At 40.5% G+C, this 19507-nt stretch overlaps 1 protein-coding gene across 1 annotated transcript in view; it reads left to right on the forward strand.

Moving 5' to 3' along the window:
* Nucleotides 1-19507, forward strand: part of BEND2 (BEN domain containing 2) — a gene marked incomplete at its 5' end in the record, with an annotated part of 72269 nt that overhangs the window by 22683 nt on the left and 30079 nt on the right. Inside the window, 3 exons of the mRNA XM_084788640.1 lie at nt 17496-17573; nt 18641-18962; nt 19213-19332. Coding sequence (XP_084644766.1) covers nt 17496-17573; nt 18641-18962; nt 19213-19332 — 520 coding nt within the window. The remainder of the gene's footprint in view (nt 1-17495; nt 17574-18640; nt 18963-19212; nt 19333-19507) is intronic.

Genomic DNA, 19507 nt, shown 5'->3' on the forward strand with positions numbered 1-19507 from the left:
TGGTACATAGTTAGGGAAGTGAGTAGTCCCCCTGTTCCAGGAGTGGTGCCTGGGGTTCTAGCCAGGACTGTGAGAAGGGGCAGGACCTGAACTATTGATTTGTCACGTCGTGCTGCTATAAAAACTCTGTGATGGGAAGTGACAACGGTTCTTCTCCATGAGCCATACTAATTTTTGGAAAAGGAATACCAAGGCACAAGTCCTAGAACTCGTGGCGGGTAGGTAGTTGGAAACTTGAGTGTAGTAGACGATTTAGGTATTGTGAACATTTGGACATAAGGGCTGGGTTGTGGTGCTCAGGGTGAAGGTATTATTACAGTTCAAGGAATTCGGTGTGTCCCCGAGGAGTTAAAGCAGCCTGAAACTCCAAAGAGGGAGAGATGGGGGTTTTAGTGGTATTTGACTCAGTTAAGGAGCAGTGAAGTGGGAGAATCTAATAGTATAATGAGTGAGGCCACAAATGGTGGTCATGAATTTGACCCTGGAGGGACACACAACCAGCATTCTCCAAAATGGCCCTGCAGAGTGGTATTTAGTAGCAGATAGGGGGAGATTTGGGTCTGAAACAAGAGATGGACTGAGCACGAAGACAGAAAGGTGGGATCAATATCATCCAAAAGGGGAGGCATTACAGAGATAAAAACTTTAATGAATGTTATATTACATTTCTATTTTTTATACCTAGATCCTGGGAGAGTGGGGTACATATTCTTTGTATTTTGAAACCCTCCTCCCATCTTGTGTCCCATGTGTCTTGAATGGAGAGGTGGAAGGATCCCTCCTGTATGTAAAGATGAGACAGCAATTAACACAGCCCAGTTGTGTTCCATGCTATTGGCAGGACTAATATGGGCAACTCCCATTAAGTTTCTGGCCACTTTTTACAGTACCCTTCCCTTGATCATAGAGAAAACAGGCCTGGGGGCAGGGTGTAAATCCCAGTGAAGGAGAGATGGATAAGGGGGCTATAGTAAATGGAATTAGCCTGATAGGGAGAAATTTCCTTACCCTATTAGGAAGGGCTGTTGGTTAGAGGTGGGGATCTCTGGGACATTAAACAGCCACATGTAAGGGCTGCCCTGGACAGGTATAGCTAGAAAGAAATAGAAGAGGAGAGAGTAACTTTAGATATAAAAGATTTTCAGATTTGTGAGGTGGTATAAAGTGTTTGCCTTTGAGAGAATTTGAAAATTGAGCATGCCAATTTTGTTCATTAGGCTATACTGAGATAATCTTGTTTGTAGTAATAGTGCAAGGTTTTAATACATCTGAGGCTGTGGAGTTAATAAGAAGGGCTCACAAGACAAACTCTGCCTAAGGGAGCTGTGTGAGTTCTAAATGGGACCTAATAGACAAAAGAAGGCCAGGAGGTCATAGAGAAACTGAGACTTCCAGGAGAGAGCTGAAGGACAGGAGGGACAAGGTTGCAGAGGCCCAGAAGGGCTTAAGGAAGCTACCTGGCATATCAGGCAGTTCCTAGTTGGGGGGAAGCAAGGAAGCAGGGGAAGTTCGAATAGAGTGAAAGGAGTAACTGTCTTAGTAACTAGAGAGATGCTCCCATGGTGGGCCTCCAGAGGGCATAGCAGGCTCCAGGGGCCAGAAAGAGGACACTTGCCAAATAGGTGAGGAGAGATGAATGGTTAGAGCAGGTGGAGGGAGAAGCAGCTGAAGACACAAGACCTAGAATTTAGAATCAAACATGGTGTGTGACAGAAGCCAGGAAAAACAGAGGATCCATATATGCCTTAGGAGAGTCAATCAACATCTTGAGTCAGATCAGCAGCTTGGATTAGGGTGGCCAAGTCCTTTTGCTAGTTGAATGGCATAGGTAAGAGCTATTACTTCATCCTGTTGATTAGTTGCTCTGGCTGGGAAGGCCCATTGCAGATTATGAAAGGGCGTGATAATGGGTACAAGGAGGTGCTAATGTGAGATGCCATTAGCTGTCTTATATAGGGTGCCTGCAAGAAGAGAGAAAGGGGATCTAAAAACATAAGAAACTACCCATTCTAAAAAGGATAGAATTTCATCCTTGGTGGCAGGACTATGACTGGCTGAATTAAGTACTTTCTATCTATGGTAATGGCCTTGTAAATTGGAGTAATAGCTAGTGTCTAATAAGTAAACTTATCAGGCAGACGGCTGGACTTAGAGGGTGAAACTCTATGTCCCTTGCCAGACAGAAGGTATGGCAGAGTAAAAGTGTTGGCCTGGCCAATTTGTAGGGATGGATTACAGAGAAGATGATCTACAAATTGCATAAGCTTGGGTTTCAGGGGGAGACAAAGAGAGTAATCAGAGGCCAAAGCCTGCTGTATAGATGTGGGCTGTCCTAGAATACCTGGGTAAGACATTCCGGATGAGTTGGTTAGAAAGGTTGGTGTCCAGGTCATTCCAAGTAAAGGTAAAGATATTTTGTGACTGGGGATTGAGAGGAATAGGAAAGAATGTATCCTTGAAGTTTTAGACAAAAAATAAGAGGTCACTGTGTCAATGGTAGAAGAGTTGGGTACTAAGGGTTGGAAAGGAACCACTGCAGAGTTAATAAGTCTGAGATCCTGAACCAAATGGTAGGTTACATTGATTTTTTTAAACTGTGAGTATGTGAGTGTTAGACGGTGAAGAGGTGCGGCACAAAAAAAACCTTTTCTTTAGAGGTCAAAGAGAATCAAATACACAATTCTATGCCAATGAATTAAAAAATAACCTTATTTGTTAGTAACAAATAAGGTCTTAGGTTTAGGCCTTTATATTTCTATATCTTCCTTTCTTTTTTTTCAACTCCTGTCTCCATATGTGCGAAAGAAAAAGGAAAAGACAGACATTCATGAGTCCAACCTTGTTTTCTCTCTGAATAAGGCCAATAGTAACTTACAAGCAACTCGCAATAAAAATGTGTATCTCGGGAGGCAGAGACAGGCGGATTGCTGTGAGTTCAAGGCCAGCCTGGTCTACAAAGCGAGTCTAGGACAGCCAAGGCTACACAGAGAAACCTTGTCTCAAAAAACCAAAAAAAAAAAAATGTGTATTTATAGCCCAAGAGAGCAAATAAAAACCTGCCCAACACCCCCTTAGGAGAAATGGGGCATGGTTCTCTTAAGGTTTCTTCTGGATGATTTGGGGTGAATAGTAGTACCTTTGTAGAGGCCCAAATAAAATGGGGGAAATGATTAATCAAGGCAGGAATCGCATTTGTGGTCCAGTTTCCAAGTGTTGATTAATTTTGATACATTGGTATAGAATTCAAATTTAAGATTATCTCTACACACATTGTATATACCTCTACTCTACTCTGAGTTATTCAACCCATACAACTCAATTATAATAGAAAATTTACTTCCAATATCTTGAAAGTGCTATTACAGGCTGTTAAGAATAAGTAATACAGGCTAATTTTTAGTTGATCAAGTCATGGTCATGTCAACTACCATCCTGTTTTTATCACAAGAATAAACATCCCAGGCTTAACAGACAGATATGATCATATAGACAGATAAGATAAAAGAGTTAGATAAAGTCTTCAAAGCCTCAGAGACCTACAGAATATGGCATTTTAGAAAGCTTTCAATATTTTAAGGATTCTTTGGCAACAAGACAGTTTAACTCCTGGCACCACTCAGCCTTCCTCAAAAAGATGATGAGCATCAAATGTGGCAAACAAGCCACTGGGAAAAATGTCCTTGTTTCTGCTACAGACAGAATTCTGCCTAAAAATGGGCAAGCTTGGATGCAGGCAGAGTTGACAGCTAAACTCTGCCAATTCAGGGTAAGCATGTCAGTCAGTAGTTCCCGTCTCACAAATATGATTGTCAGCTATAATGAAGATGATGCTCCAACGTTATAGAGAGTTTTGGGTGACTGTTCAGACAGCAAAGCTGTGTCATTTTTTTTTCTTCTCATTTTGGAAGCTGCAAACCTGCACTTCCAGTTCATTCAAGTAATTAGGTTTCATTTCTTTGCAAGTCTCTGATGGGGTTGAACACTAGATAGTTTAGTCTTACAATTAGCTTTAGCTGTTTAGGGTAAGCTATTTGTTTAGGTCTAGATTGAGGTTTTAAATGGACCGAGATGAGGTATGATAGATATTGATTCTTATTCAGAAATTTAGACTCACTGGGATAGGAAAGATGTTTTCTACAAGGCTGCCAAATAAAATTAGCCAAAATACCATGAATATAACATTCATATAATCCCTGGTTGTTTCGTGGTTCCGTTTGGTGAGTGTCATTTTTATTTATGTGTCATAATATAATCTATATGCTAAAAATGAAATCATTAAAAAATCAGGTAAGAAAGAAGAGGCTCAAGTCCCCTGAGACATTGGAGAGAAGGTGGATATTGAGCATTGGTGATGTAATTGGTAGGTTTTGCAATTGCATGACACGGGGACTGATGTTTGGCTATTTAGGGATTTTGGGTGTCTTATACTCAGGAATCCAACTGGAAGGCTGGTAAAGGGAAAGGCATGTTGGATTGTGTGGTTTGCAGAAAAAAGGAGAGGGGAATGGCCCGTGAGCCTGGGGTCAAGTGGATTGGGGGAGCAAAAGAAAGAGGCTTCCACTTTGTCTAGGAGTTCCCTTCCTAGCAAGGAGGCAGGAAAGGCTGGTACTATTAGGGAGGATTGAGTAAGGGGAATATCCCTAAAAATACAACTAAGTGGTGAGGTTTGGTAAGGTTGGCAAGGCTGTCCACCTACCATGATAATAAGGGGGGAAAAAGTAAGGGGCCCCAGTTTCCAAAAGGAAGTCGATGGGTTGCCCTGATATCCTCACTCTTCGTGACTCCCTGTTAGAGATGATGATGGTCAGCCAAGATCCCCTCAGTTGTCCATGGCCAGACCTAGGAGGTTGGCTGAAGGGTGATCTGGGCCTGATGTCTCCACACAAGGAGGGCAATAGGGGCCAGTCCACAGCCCAGTGTCCTTCTTGATGGCCCGTAGACATAGTCAATAGGGTTTGTGAGAGTTTGGCAAAGGCAGGCCCAGTGAGTCTCCTGACTGCATTTGAAACAGGGACCTGGAGGTTCTCAGCCTTTCAGAAGCAAGGGAACCTGTGAAGTTGCTGTGGTCAGCTAAAAGGCCTTAGCCAATATCAGGTATTTTGTCCTCAGGTTTTCTCATTCTCCCATTGTATACCTTAAAAGCCACCACTAAGACGTGTGCCTCTGGCATCAGGAGTTCCTTCTCTGGACATTTAAGTTTGACCGTAGTGTCAGGGCAACTCTGGGAGAAGCACATCATAAGCAACTGTTTCCAATCTCAGGATCTCAGAGACCTTAGGATCCAGACTGATATACTGAAGGAGGGCCTTTGTAAGGTGGTCCTGGAATTGGGACCACTGAGAGCCACATGGCTGTCTCCATCCTGGTGAGAGACAGTAGGTAGGATGGTGGAAAGCTGTGTGTTGCTTATATCCATAAATTGTGTCATACCATATGGTTCCTTTAAGGTTACCTATGTATAGATTTTAACTATCAACCTCCTTGTTACAAGATTTAAATTAAGCCTTTTGTTACAGATTTTTAACCATACCCAATATACTTAAAAATGTAGAAGCACAGAAAGTTTACATTAGCAGTCTTACAAACCTTAAGGTAAGATTTCTACCTTAGCAAGCATTTTAGAGAGTTAAACGAAAACAAAAGAGAGTATGAGCTGAGTAGTACTAATCCCCATTGGGATAGTCTCCTGTTTTGCTCTCCTTTCTCTGTCACATAGTCAGGTGGCCTGTCTGACAGAGGACAGAGATTTTGGAGGAACCCTTTAAACAAGCACACTTGGGTCTGGAGGAGGAAGGGAGCCATAACCCAATTCCAGAGCCAGTTTTTCATCCAAGTGGAGCAGCATAAAACAAGAATTTAATAATATCCATGTCTAAATAGTACCTGAATCCTGTAAAACTGAATCCAGTAGACTGAGAACAAAGGGTCAGAGACAAGAACGTTTTTGAGTTCTAGCTAGAGAGAAGGCTGCAGGAGGGAGCTGAGAGAGGCACTAGCCAGCAAAGAGTGTGTGCACACCTATTCCTTTGATTCCCTCCCTTGCCTGCACTGTCTGACTCCAGCTCCCACATCTGCAGCAAACTTACAGGTTCATCAACAGAGACTTAAAAAGGAAGCACATTCATACAATGTGCTGGGGCTGGTTAGAGAAAAACAAACAGATAGGACTTGGAGCAAAGATAAGAGAAAGTTGGAATGTAGGACATGGGGAATCTCTTTTTCCCTGATTGTTCGCAATAGTTGTTAAAGTCCCAAATAATATTGGGAACCTAGGGTGCCATTAGGTAGCCATTTGGATTGATTATCAAAGGGATAGTGAAACCATATTTGTTGGAAAAAGTGAGTAAGTTTGGGCCCTTTAGGTCTGGTGCTGGGTGGAGAGGCTAGAGAGGCTGGAGGTTTTCTAAGAGGCATAACAAGGGCAATGAGAGGGTATGGATGTCACCATTCCCATGGATGAGGGGAGTATAGGAAAAATGTCCCAGCAGCCTGTGGCTGAGGGCATTCTCAGGACTCAGGGCAGACCAAAGGGGATCAACCCTTTCAGCCTGTCCTTCCCCCCCTGCCCCCCCCCCCCGCCCCACTGCACTCAGCAGGGGTCCGGGTTAATACTCAGCAGGGGTCCTGGTTAACAGCCCAAGGAGAGGCTGCACCTGGTACCAGGCCCTTTGTGGATGGGGCCCATGGATTTGCCTAAAGGCAATGAAAATCAAAGCTGAGGAGTGAGATCTTATCCATGGGAACAGGATTGCACAGCATCATATTAGCCAGGAGGGCATAGAGAAGCTGTGAGGTGACAGGCAGCTTCAAATGGGAGGTGGAAAAGTGGTGTGGAAGAAAGGGCCATAGCGTCCTGTTGGGGCCTAAGGAAGCTGCAGGATTGTGGCTCTGATGTTAGGACCTGATGCATGGTAGAAGTGAAGAGGGCCAGCCATAGCCTTGAAGATCTGAAGTACTAAAAGGGTTGTGTTGTTCACTGGCTATTGTGACTTAATGGAGGTTGGACTGATAAAAATACATTCTACTAGGACATGTTTTAGTGTAATTGCATATGATTTTGGCTATTGGTTAAGTGTATGATGCAAGGCAAATCAAATAATTTTAATCATGTATTTTATAACAAATATTTTGTTACCTACTTAATATATTTGTATCAATATTGTCTTTAAAGTCCATACTTATCTTTTCGATAGTCATTTTAATTCAGTATAATGGGCTCTTTAGCTATTTACATCCAGGTTTATTCCGAAGAAGATTGTTTCCTGTCTTGACCACAGAGTGTCACTGTTGGATTATTTGAAGATCAAGAGCCCCGTAATATTTGATTCTTTGTTTATGGTTAGAAATATTTCCTTTCATAGCAGAAATGATTCTAGTTTACTAGAAGAACTAGTCTTCGTGTCCTGAAGCACAGACAGCATTATGTTCAAGGGGAATTATGGCTTAAGGGCAGTAGGGTTAATAAGAATACAGTTCTATCAGTAGTACATCCTTTCCTGCTGTTGTAGTATGGTCAATGAAAGGCCTTTTGATACAATAATAACCAGACATTCAGGCTTCTTCAAAAAATTGATGTCCTGAACTTTCCTCTTAATTCCTACCTTTATTTCTCTTTTGGTTCATAAATCAATTCTCCTGAGATGGTATTTACTGCTCTAAATGGTGGCATGAACCTGGGAGAGTGGGGCCTACAAGTGAGGCAGATTAAAGTCTCATGCAATAGCCAGCTTTATTCACAGCATCCAGCAATTTATATTTTGAGGGCTAAGAAGAGTCACCTGCGAAAAGTATAGAATCACAAGGACCTATGGCCAAAACATTCGTTTACCGCAGAGGCATAAGAAGAAACAACAATAGCCACTTGAAACAAATAATCTAAAGTGAATTCATCCTATCCCACACACCTGGTAGGAGCATGAAAACACATTCCTAGAAGAAACCCGTGTTCTAGAGAAACTGAGGTCACAACACACACACACACACACACACACACACACACACACACACACACACTGAATTTCCATGTCTCCACTGTCTCTTTGGATCTGTCACCGTTCCTCATTCTTTCCATGTTATTGTGACCTAGACATTGGATGACAGCTAGGTGGCTATATTATAAAATATCTCTCAATTTTTGTGTATCTTATATTCCCTTTTGAATAGATAAAATTTGTGCACCATTCTCAAGAATGCTGCACAAATGGTGTTATCTTTTTGAGCCACATCCTAGGACAGGTGTTGTCTATATACCTTTTTAATGGTGAAGTTAACATACATCACTTGATTCACAAAGTGCCTTCTCATTTTTCCCATTGTAAGTGATTAATATACAGCATTCTCTGTGATTCTTTAACATACTGCTTCTCCAAAAACCACTGAATTGAGTTAGCATTTGCCCATGGATTTTTAACTGTGACCATTATTACTGTGATATTTGCCTAAAAGTGACTCTCTATTCCTTCATTTGTCCTATGCTTATTAGAATTAATTGATTAGAATTTGTTAGGAAGAACCATCATTAATTTCTCATTCTTGTAAATATATATATACAGTCATATCAAAACAGACTCATGAAAAATTATTGTGAGTTATGAGCCAATATCACACACACACACACACACACACACACACACACACACACACACACCACTTACTTGATTATATCTTGCACTCCAGTCATTAACACTACTCATTTCATTGCTCTGATCCTACAGTTTGGGTCATTCTGAACTCTTTTCCTTTGGTTCCTAAAGCTTTTTTGCTCTGCCTTCGCCATTCTTGAGTACTGTCTTCTTTTCTGGCATCACATGATGTTCCAAGTTCACTGGCATTTTCCCTGCTCCTGCCAAGGAATTCAACTTCTGAAGGAATCCTTATGGGTTAGAGGAAAGAAATCTTGATCTGGATGCTAGGTGCATTCATTGTTAACTGTTGGGTCAGTAATGCTAGGCCCTCTACATGGCCTAAAATAAACCCTGCAATACACACTAAAAATGCCCTGGACATGCTAGGCAAGTCTTGTACAAACAAGCTACATCCCTAACCTTGTATTTAGCTATATTAAAATATGTTCATCATAATGCTCTTCAGTCACTTAAACTTAAATCCTTTTATAACTTGTTTCCTTTCGGCCTTTATTAGTTTTCTCTTTCCAATATGAATGCCAGTTTTGGCTTACTTTATCTTTGCTACTAGATTTCTGAAATCCTTTACAGTGTAGGTGAAAGTAAAAACTATTCAGACCGGTAACTCTTTGAACATATTATTTCTAGTGCTTATTTTAGCTGCTAGGAATATTAAGCACTGACTGCTTGCTTTTATAATATCCAGACAGGAACAAAATATTTGAAACTTTCTTAGAGACTTCCATTGTTATGTGAGGTATCAAATTTCTGTCTTTTAAATGTAATTTTCTAAAATACTGAGCAGAAATTTTTTTACATATAATGTCACTATACCGTTAAATTTTTTTCTGTTCTGTAATTATCATCCCACTATAATGTACACTTAAAATGCCAATTAGAATATTATCCTAATGTGAAAAAATTTAATAGAAATATAGTTGCTATAACACTCTCTTTCTCTCTCTCTCTCCCTCCCTCTCTCTCTCTCATATATATACTTGTAACTAACTGAACCTGGTAATGCAGGTTGTAATGTCAGCTACTTAGGAAACTAAGGCAGAAGGATCTTATATTCAAAGCTAGCTTTAACAACTTAGATCAATCCATTTGTCCACAAATTTCGGGAATTCCTTGTTTTTAATAGCTGAGTAGTATTCCATAGTGTAAATGTACCACAGTTTCTTAGTCCATTCTTCTACTGAGGGACACTTAGGCTATTTCCATGTTCTGGCTATTATGTATAAAGCAGCTATGAATATGGTTGAGCATATGTCCCTGTTGTGTGGTAAGGCATTTTCTGGGTATATTCCAAGGAGTGGGATAGCTGGGTCTTGAGGAAGCCCTATTCCCATTTTTCTGAGAAAGTGCCAGATAGCTTTCCAAAGTGGTTGTACTAGTTTGCATTCCCATCAGCAATGAAGGAGTGTTCCTCTCTCTCCACATCCTCGCCAACATATGTTGTCATTTGAGTTTTTGATCTTAGGCATTCTGATGGGTGTATGGTAGAATCTCAGTGTCATTTTGATTTGCATTTCTCTGATGACTAACGAGGAAGATTGATCTAGAAATTATCATAATGAGTGAGTTCACCCAGAAGCAAAAAGAGACAAACGGTATATACTCACTTATATCAAGACACTAGTCCAAGGGATACGTATCATGAAAAACTTTACTTACCAGGAAAGTGGGTCAGAGGAGAGGACAGCCTATTAAGACTTTAGGTGAGAGTAGCACGGAAGAATGGGGAAATAGTAGGATCCACAGGGTCCTGGAAACCTAAGAAGAACTTTATGACAGGCGGATCTGGAGCCTGGGGTCCTCCTCAAACTAAGGCACCAGCCACGGAGAATATAGGTAGTAAACTTTGAACCCCTACCAAGACCTAGCTGACGAACAGGATATTCTCTACCAGTGAGTGGAGAGTGAGATCTGACTCTCACATGAACTCTGGTGCCCCTTTTCTGACCACGTCACCTGGATGGGGAGGCCTGTTGGCACTCGGAGGAAGGATAGCAAGTTACCAAGAAGAGACTCGATACTCTAAGAGCATATATAGGGGGAGGAGGTCTCCCTCAGTCACAGACATAGGGGAGGGGAGAAGGGGGGAAGTGGAAGGGAGGGAGGAATAGGAGGAAACAAGGGAAGGGCTAACAATCGATATGTAATATGAATAAATTAATTTAAAAAACAACTTAATGAGACTCTGTCTCAAAATTAAATGTGAAGAAAGAACCTGGGGTATAGCTAATTTAAATTTCATAGAAATTCTTTGATGTTTCGTTTTTCAGTGTAGACTTTTATGACATTTGGCTGTTTTGGATGCAGTTTTCCTGTGAGCCTAACTGCATACAAAGTTATTTCCACAGAAACAAAAAGGCATATCTTGTGAGGAATTCATCTTAATGTTGTTTTGAGGGTATGTGAGAAAAACTAACCTTTTAGTAGATACCAAGAGAAATATGTAAGTATCAGTGATTTTGTGAACTGGGTACCCTAGAGCAGTGGTTCTCAAACCTGTGGGTTATGACTGCTTTGTGGGTTATGACTGCTTTGGGGGTTGAACAGTTGTTTTCACAGGGGTTTCCTTATACCATTGGAAAACACAGTTCATAACAGTAGCAAAATTACAGCTAAGAAGTATCAATGAAAATAATTTTATGGCTGTGGGTCACTACAACATGAGGAACTGTATTAAAGAATTGCAGCACTAGGAAGATTGAGAACCAATGTCCTAAAGGTAATGGAGATACACAATGCAAATCTTATCCTATAAGATTTCTTGAGTAGAATGTGCTGACACAGGTTGCAAAGCAAAAGTTTGTCTGGGTGTGGTCCTGCAGGCCTGTAATCCCAGCTACTTGGGAGGCTAACGCAGGAGTGTCTTGAGGCCAACTAGATGGGGTAATTTAGTGAGATCTTGTTGCAAAATAAAAAGGTAAAAAGAGCTAGGGATGCGGTTTAGTATCCGAGCACTTGCCTGGCATGTATGAAGTCATAGATTTAATCTCGAGTAAAAAGTGAAAATAAAATAACAAATAAGTTTAAAAGTGTGAATTCTAGAAGGGCTACATGGCCTATAGTGTCTAGACCTTAGTAGTCTTACAGTGCCTGCCACCTGTGGTATAGTATTTAGTCAGGGTCCCAGCAACCAGGAAGCTGGGTATGATGTGATGTCAGGGCAAATACAGATGTTTCAAGTCATTTTCTGAAGAACCTGCCCTTGAGGCACCTCCATTTCTGATATTACTGCCTCCTGGTTTTCACTGAGTTCCACTGATATACCCCTAAACTGTGCTGCTTGCAGCCCTTGGTTCTTTTTTTTTTTTAATATGAATGATTTTATTTTTCAATGAAAAAAAGGAAAAAACAAAACAAAACAAAACAAAAAAACCAATAAATGCAAGGATTTCTAATTTGGAAATTTGAGGTCTGAAAAAAGAAAAGAAAAGAAAAGAAGTCCTTTTACCCTCTGGGCCATTCCCATTGGCCCTAGAGCAAAGGCTTTTGACGGTTGCCAGTGTATTCATCATTACTCCTCATGACCTCACACATTGCTGCACACACTTAAAGAACGGATATATGCATTTTGAACCATAATGAAGGCTCAGAGTGTAGTCACGACCTGTTCCGTCCTGATACCAATTCCAGATGACAAGGAAAAACATAAGATTTTAAAGTGTCCTTAGAGGAGCCAAACACAAGGATGTGCCATTCAGATGTTTTATACACAGCGGAAGTGTGTCAGGTCCCATTAGGCACATTTGACATGCTTTAAAGAAGGGACCGATGTCTAGTGAAACATCATGGCTGCTACGTGCTCTTTAATCTGTTGTCCTCAGGTAAAGGAAATATGAATAAATTAATAAAATATATTTTAAAAAAGAAAGTAGGTTGAGCAAGCTGTGGGGAGCAGGCCAGTAAGCAGTACAGCTCCATGGCTTCTGCATCAGCTCCCACCTACACGACCCTGCCCTGACTTCTCAGTGATGGACTTAAAAGACGGAAGGCGAGATAAACACTTTGCTCCCCAAGCTGCTCTTGGTTGTGATGTTTTTCCACAACAACAGAAAACCTGATTAAGACGCGGAAAGTTCACTTTGTGCAAACCACTTCAGCCCTTGGTTATTTTCTCTAGTTTCTTATAGCAACTTTTCCTTGCCAGACGTCTTGTGTATGTCTCTGAGCCCAATATAGGCTGGTGGCAGAATACAGAGGAGTAGCCCATTTGGGCAGGGTTGTCTTTTACCTGGTAAATATTCCACAGCCACATTCAGCTTCTACAGCCAGCAAACTGTCCAGAGCCTACCCTCCTTTGGACCAGTCTAGTTCATAAAGAGTAAAGTCTTCTGTTGCTCAGGACTGATGCCTTTGCTGGTTTCCTCATCTTCCTTCTTTTCTGTGTTCACAGACGTTCATTATTGGTCACAGCCTTCCACCTCTCAATCATGTATGCAGTCCCTGTTGCTCTTTCTCCTCTGTTGGTTCAGAATACCATTTTCCTTGCCTGCCCATCCCCTCTCAGTAGCCCTCACACTTGTACTCCCTTCAGAACACAGTTCCTTCGCCAGCATTTATCACTGGCTGTTGAAACATTGAGCTTGAATTTCTTACTGAGTTTTTGTTGGGTATTTATTTATTTATTTATTTATTTATTTATTTATTTATTGTTCTTAATTTGGGGTTTCTCTGTGTAGCTCTGGCTGTTCTGGAACTCACTCTGTAAACCAGCCTGGCCTTGAACTCACAGAGATCCACCTGCCTCTGCCTCTCAGGTGCTGGGATTAAAGACGTGTGCCACCACTGTCTGGTTCCCTGGGTATTTTTGAAGGTGATGATTATTTCGCCCTGTATGCTCCACATATCTTTACCCTGCCAACACCTTTTTTTTTTTTACCTTACCTTTAAATGTTCTACTCAGCATGTTTTCTATAAAGCCTCAGCTAAGATTCTGGATTCTCTCTGCTCTTATGGGCAAGCTTGGCCTCAGCTCCTTACCTCGTGAGCAGAGGTGAGAATCCTACTAATAGAGTACTGAGCTTGTTGAACAAATCATCTTGTATCCCTGGCATCTTTAGTATTAAGATAGTGCTACAGCAATGCTTGTCCTTAAGAGAACTTTTAAGGGATATTTCATCGTAATTCTGAACATGAGAAAAACTGAAACACAGAGAAGTTGAGTAACTAGTGGCAATGTTCTGATATTGGAGCCAATCATGTTCCCCAAAGCTGTGATGTTTCGCGCAGTGTCACAGTCCTGGGCATTTCTCACTTGATCATGTATCTGGACCCATCCGAGGGCCTGTTAAAACCCAACCTGTTGCTTCCACTCGGGTTCTTCATTCAGTAGATGTGGGGTGCAGCCCTTGATTTTTGCATTTCTCTAAATTACCCTCTTCCTTGATGGGAAGTGGCTGTAGCACGTGGGAGGCTGTCAGGGGCTGTGACGTGCTTACCTTTTGTCATTGGAGTCTCTTCCAAGTGTGCATAGATCAGGTAGTGTAGGGGCAGGCTGAGAGTCCAAATCTCAGCCAGGTGGTTTGTGTCACACCCAGACTTCACCAAGGAAATGGGGCATTTATGACTGCAGAAGAGCTTCTATTGTGCCAAGAATTCAAGTCAACTTCATATTTTGTTTTATTAATTAATTATTCTGTTTTAAAATTTTATTGGATGTGTTAATTTTATTTATGTAAGTATTTTACCTACATGTGTGTATGTATACCACATGCATGCATGCTTCCAGGAGAAGTCAGAAGGAGGGACAGGAGTTGGACATAGTTGTGAACCACCATATGGGTGCTAGAAACTAAACTCATGTCTACAGCAAAAGTTGCAAGTGCTCTTAACAGCTGAGCCATCTCACCAGCCCCATGCTTTCTAAATTTGCTCATGCATTTTTTCTTTCCTTTTTGTGTGTTTATGACTGTGTTTGCTTCTTTTTTCCATTTTTATTATGCTTCTTTTTAAACATGTATATTTATATTATTACACATAAATAAAATAAAATATACACAGCAAGAACAAACACAAAACCATCAGAAATTATATAAATGTTACATTAATAGTGATTTGACTATTTGTATTTGGCAAATATAAAGTAAACATTACTATCTTGTTGAGTCTAAAATTTTGAATGAAGATCAATATCTATCATATCTCAACTCTATTAACTTAAGACATCTACCTAGTTCTAAAAACATCTTAACCCCTAAACAACTAAGCTTAATTGTAAGACTAAACTATTTTGTCTTTAACCCCATCAGAAACTTGAGAAGGAATAAAACTTAATTACCTGAGTGAACTGGAAGTGCAGGTAGCAGCTTCCAAAATGAAAAAATGACAGAGACAATTTTCTGCCTGAACAGTTACATACAACTCTTTATAATGATGTAGCATCATCTTCAGCCTTCTGGCCCAATCTATCTTACAGACATATTTGTGAGGCAGGAACTATTGAGGAGTTGCTTACCCTGTCTTGGCAGAGTTTGACTGTCTACTCTGCCTGCATCCAAACTTGCCCATTTTTACACAGAATTCTGTCTGTGGCCCAAACAAGGACATTTTGCCCAGTGGCTGGTTTGCTACATTTGAATCCATCTCCATAAGGAGATTCTTTGATGTTCATCATCTTCTTTGAGGTAGGCTGGGAGTTAACTTGTCTTGCTGTCAAAGAATCTTTAGAAGAATAAAAATATCTTTTTAAAATTTTTATTTAATTAATTTGTTCAGATTACAAATAAATTGCTATCCCATCACTTGTATCCTCCCGTTCCTCCCTCCCTCCCTCTCTCCCTCCCTCCCTCCCTCCCGCTTTCACCCTATTCCACTCCCCTAGGTCTATGACTGAGGGGGATCTCCTCCCCCACTTTATGGTCAAAGGATATCAAGTCTCACCTTGGTAGCCTGCTTATTCTTTCTTTGAGTGCCACCCCAGGCCTCCCCACCAAGGGGAGGTGGTCAAATATGGAGCACCAGAGTTCATGTCAAAGTCAGTCCCCGCTCTCCACATAACTGTGGAGAATGTCCTGTCCATTGGCTAGATCAGAGTAGGGGTTTGATGTTTACTGCTTGTACTGCCCTTGGTTAGTGCAGTGGTTTGAGCAGACCCCCCGGGCCCTGATCCACACATTCCGATGTTCTTCTTGTAGGTTTCTAAGACCCTCTGGATCTTTCTATTAAATGCCATCTTCTGTAGGTTTGTCAGGCTTTTGAAGAACTTATTTAACTATTTTACCTTATATATCTATAGAATCATATCTATCTTTTAGACCTAGGACATATATTCTTTTGATAAAATTAGACTAGTATTTGACATGACCATGATTTGTTCAACTAACAATTAGTTTGTATTACTGAATTCTCCTAAATAGGCTGCAGCAACACTTTCAAGGTATTGGAAGTAAACCTTGTATTGAATTGGATGGGTACAATACCTCATATTAGAGTAGAAATATACATGTGTGTGAAGAATAATCTTACATTTGAATTCTATACCAGTGTATCAAAATTAAACTCATTCTGCATCAATATACAAAATTCTATACCAATGAATTAAAAATAACTTTATTTGTGAGTAACAATTAGGACCTTGAGATGAGGAGTAGATTCATTAATCTACCTTAAGTTCTATCCTCCCTCTATATTTCTATATCCTCCTTTCTTTCTTTTCAGCTTCTATCTCCTTACCTACAAAAGAAAGAGAAAGGAAAAGAGAGACATCCCTGAGTCCAACTCCCCATGAAAATAAGCCTCTGTAGACCAAGAGAGCAAACAGAAACCTACCCAATGCCCCTTAGAGGAAATGGGACTTCATTCTCTTATGGTTTCTTCAGGCTGATTTAAGGCGAATAATACCTTTAAAAGGGCCTAAATAAAATTGGGGAAAATCGTTTAGTAAGCCAGGGATAGCATTTTTCGTCCAGTCTAAATGTTGAGAAATTCCAGGCTTAATAGGAGTCCTGTGTGGAACAGTCTGAAATGCTGGACCAATTGGGATCAGAAGCTTTCTACAACACTGTCCTGGAAGCTGTCCTGCTCTGATGGGCAATAGCAACTGAGGCGCCTGGGGCTGGAACCTGAAGAATGCGGGATGTCAGTGTCAGGCTCTTTTGTTCTGAAAACATAATTTCTCGCAACCATTATACATTTCTAAAACTGTAATTGTATGAGTTGTGCGGGATGTATAGAACAATTAAGGCTGGTTCTATGCTCTTTGTATGAACAGAAGACATCTGCAAATCTTCATTCATGCCATATGAAGAATGGCATCTAATAATAAGTCACAAGGAATCTGTGACCAACATGAAGCCTTGCCTATGTATAGACATTCATATCTCAGTCAGTCTCAGAGCCATGTAGTGGGATTAGCAATATAAGTTACCTGTTTGTTTGAATTGTTTACATCCTTATCCCACCCCCTTACTCATCACCTCCCAGATGCCATCCCCTCCCTCATCCCCTTTTCCTCCCTCTCCTAGGCCTTAGAAAGGTGAACCCTCCTCCCCTAACATCTGACCTCAGATTATCCAGTGTCCTCTGTAATACTTGTAACCTCTTCCTCTGTGTCCTGGCAAGGCCACCTTGCTAGGGGGGAACTGATCAACATTAGGAGCCAGAGTCCCTGTCAGAAGTAGTCACTACTCCCCATATTTTGGGATCCACAAGGACACCGTGCTGCCTATCTACGACATCTGAGCAGAAGGTCTAGGCCCACATCATACATGGACCTTGGTTGGCACTTCAGTCTCTGTATTGTAATCTGGTTATCCTGAATTAACAGAGACAATCATACTGAGTGAGATAACTCAGACCCAGAAAGACACATTTTTTTCTTTTAAAATGAGAACATAACAATTTTCTCATTTATAATAGCATTTAGAAGATCTTCTTGAAAAGACTAACAGGCAGATAACCAATACTTACGAAGAAGTTTTAAGAATCGAGAGCTGTGTAAGTATTACAAAAGGATTCCTACAATTTTGCTAAACTTCCAGTAACTAAAGATATGAAACAGGAAACCACAAAATTAACACGGTTGATTGATCTACACTTATTTCAGCACCATACAGGGGACTAAAATTCTATTGGAAAAATGCTTAAATGCAGGTTTACCAAATTACCACAAATGCTTTTATGTTACTAAATGACCTTTTATAAAACCCAGTTAAAATGTACTAGAGAAGAGTGGAAAGGCAGGATTTACCTTTATCAGTAGAAAATGAAGTAACAGAAATGAATGTAAATGACCAGCTTTTAAAATTGTGTGTGTGTGTGTGTGTGTGTGTGTGTGTGTGTGTGCGTGCGCGCGCGCGCCAAATCCCATGGGATGGAAGTTATTGACACATGTTGGCTTCTTGCTATGGGTACTGGGAACCAATCTTGAGACTTCTGGAAGAACAGTATACTTAGCCATCTCTGATTCACATTTTAAGTTTTGTTTGTATTCACAGTTGATTTAAACTGAGTTAGTGTTATTTTAGATATGATATGTATTCACACAAGAATATCTTTTTTAAAAGATGTATTTATTTGTTTGTTTATTAGATTTATTTATTTATTAATATGTATACAGTCCTCTACCTGTATGTGCACCTGTAGGCCAGAAGAGGGCATCAGATCACATTACAGATGGTTGTGAGCCACCATGTGATTGTTAGGAATTGAACTCAGAACCTTGACAGAACAGCCAGTGTTCTTAACCTCTGCACCATCTCTCCAGCTCACCACACAAGAATATTTTTACTTTGGGTCTGGTTATTTTAGGGCATTTTTTTTTGATTTGCAAGTTCTTTATAATAAAGTTTTAATTTCAAAAACAATGCTGTAACAGCCAGGTGTGGTGAAGTACGCCTGGGTGGGAGAGTCATCATTTGTAAGAAAGCTTGAATAATATGACAACCTGTCTCAAGAAGCAAAACAACTACTAAAAGAAACGTTTTGATTGGCTGATCTCATGGAGGAACTGAAGTCCAGGAACTGAGGAAGTTGAAGTCATTCCACTCTCTTTTCTTCAACAGGAACATTGCATAGAGTCATTCATCCAAATAGAGCAGGCAGTTCTGGGCCAGGACAATCCTGAGGGAACAGTTCCTCAGCCAGTGGCAGAGGCCAGTATTGAAGATCTGTTTCCTGGCCCTGACACAGTACCCTGTGATGGAGGTGTTCAAAGAATCAACAGTATTATTACCTCAGTCGAGCAGCCTGCTTTGGAAGCTCTCCTAACATGTCAGCAAACAGCAGACTTCATTCCTGACAATGACCCTAACAATATGGTTTACCAGGTTATTGTGGGAATTGAGGATACCAACTCAGATACTGATGACATCCCTCTTCATTTGGGTGAGTCTGTAACGACACATAAATAGTGCTCTTTAGATTTTAAAACAGCGTCACACAAACTAGTGTTAGGTTTTTTTTTTAATTATAAGATTTATGTTGAGACCTTTTTAGACTCACATATAGGTAAGTTCCTGGGTGACAAACTATTCTAAATTTCCTTTTTCCATGAATGCCTTAATTCCTCTTCCTTTCCTGAAGACTATAGTCTCTATATGAAAGCTGTTATAACATTAATTTTCTTTATTTATAGAAATGCCAGAAATTGCAGATGCCAGTGTTGAAAACTACACTGTGACAATCAACAACCCAACTTCTGAGGAAAATCACCATGAACAAGACATTGTCACTCCACCAATCTTTCACAGCATTGGTGAGTTCAAAATCACAACCATTACAGATAGCACTCCATAATCCAAAATTACCTCATTGTTAGTGTCAGTGATTTTATTGCTTGAGAATTTTGTGTATGCATAAAATGTTTTGATTAGATCCACCTCGCCATCCTCTCCTCTCCACCTCCTCCCCTAACATCCCCCTGTTTAATT

This window comes from Acomys minous (assembly GCF_964271855.1).
Source record: "Acomys minous genome assembly, chromosome: 7".
Lineage (NCBI taxonomy): Eukaryota > Metazoa > Chordata > Mammalia > Rodentia > Muridae > Acomys > Acomys minous.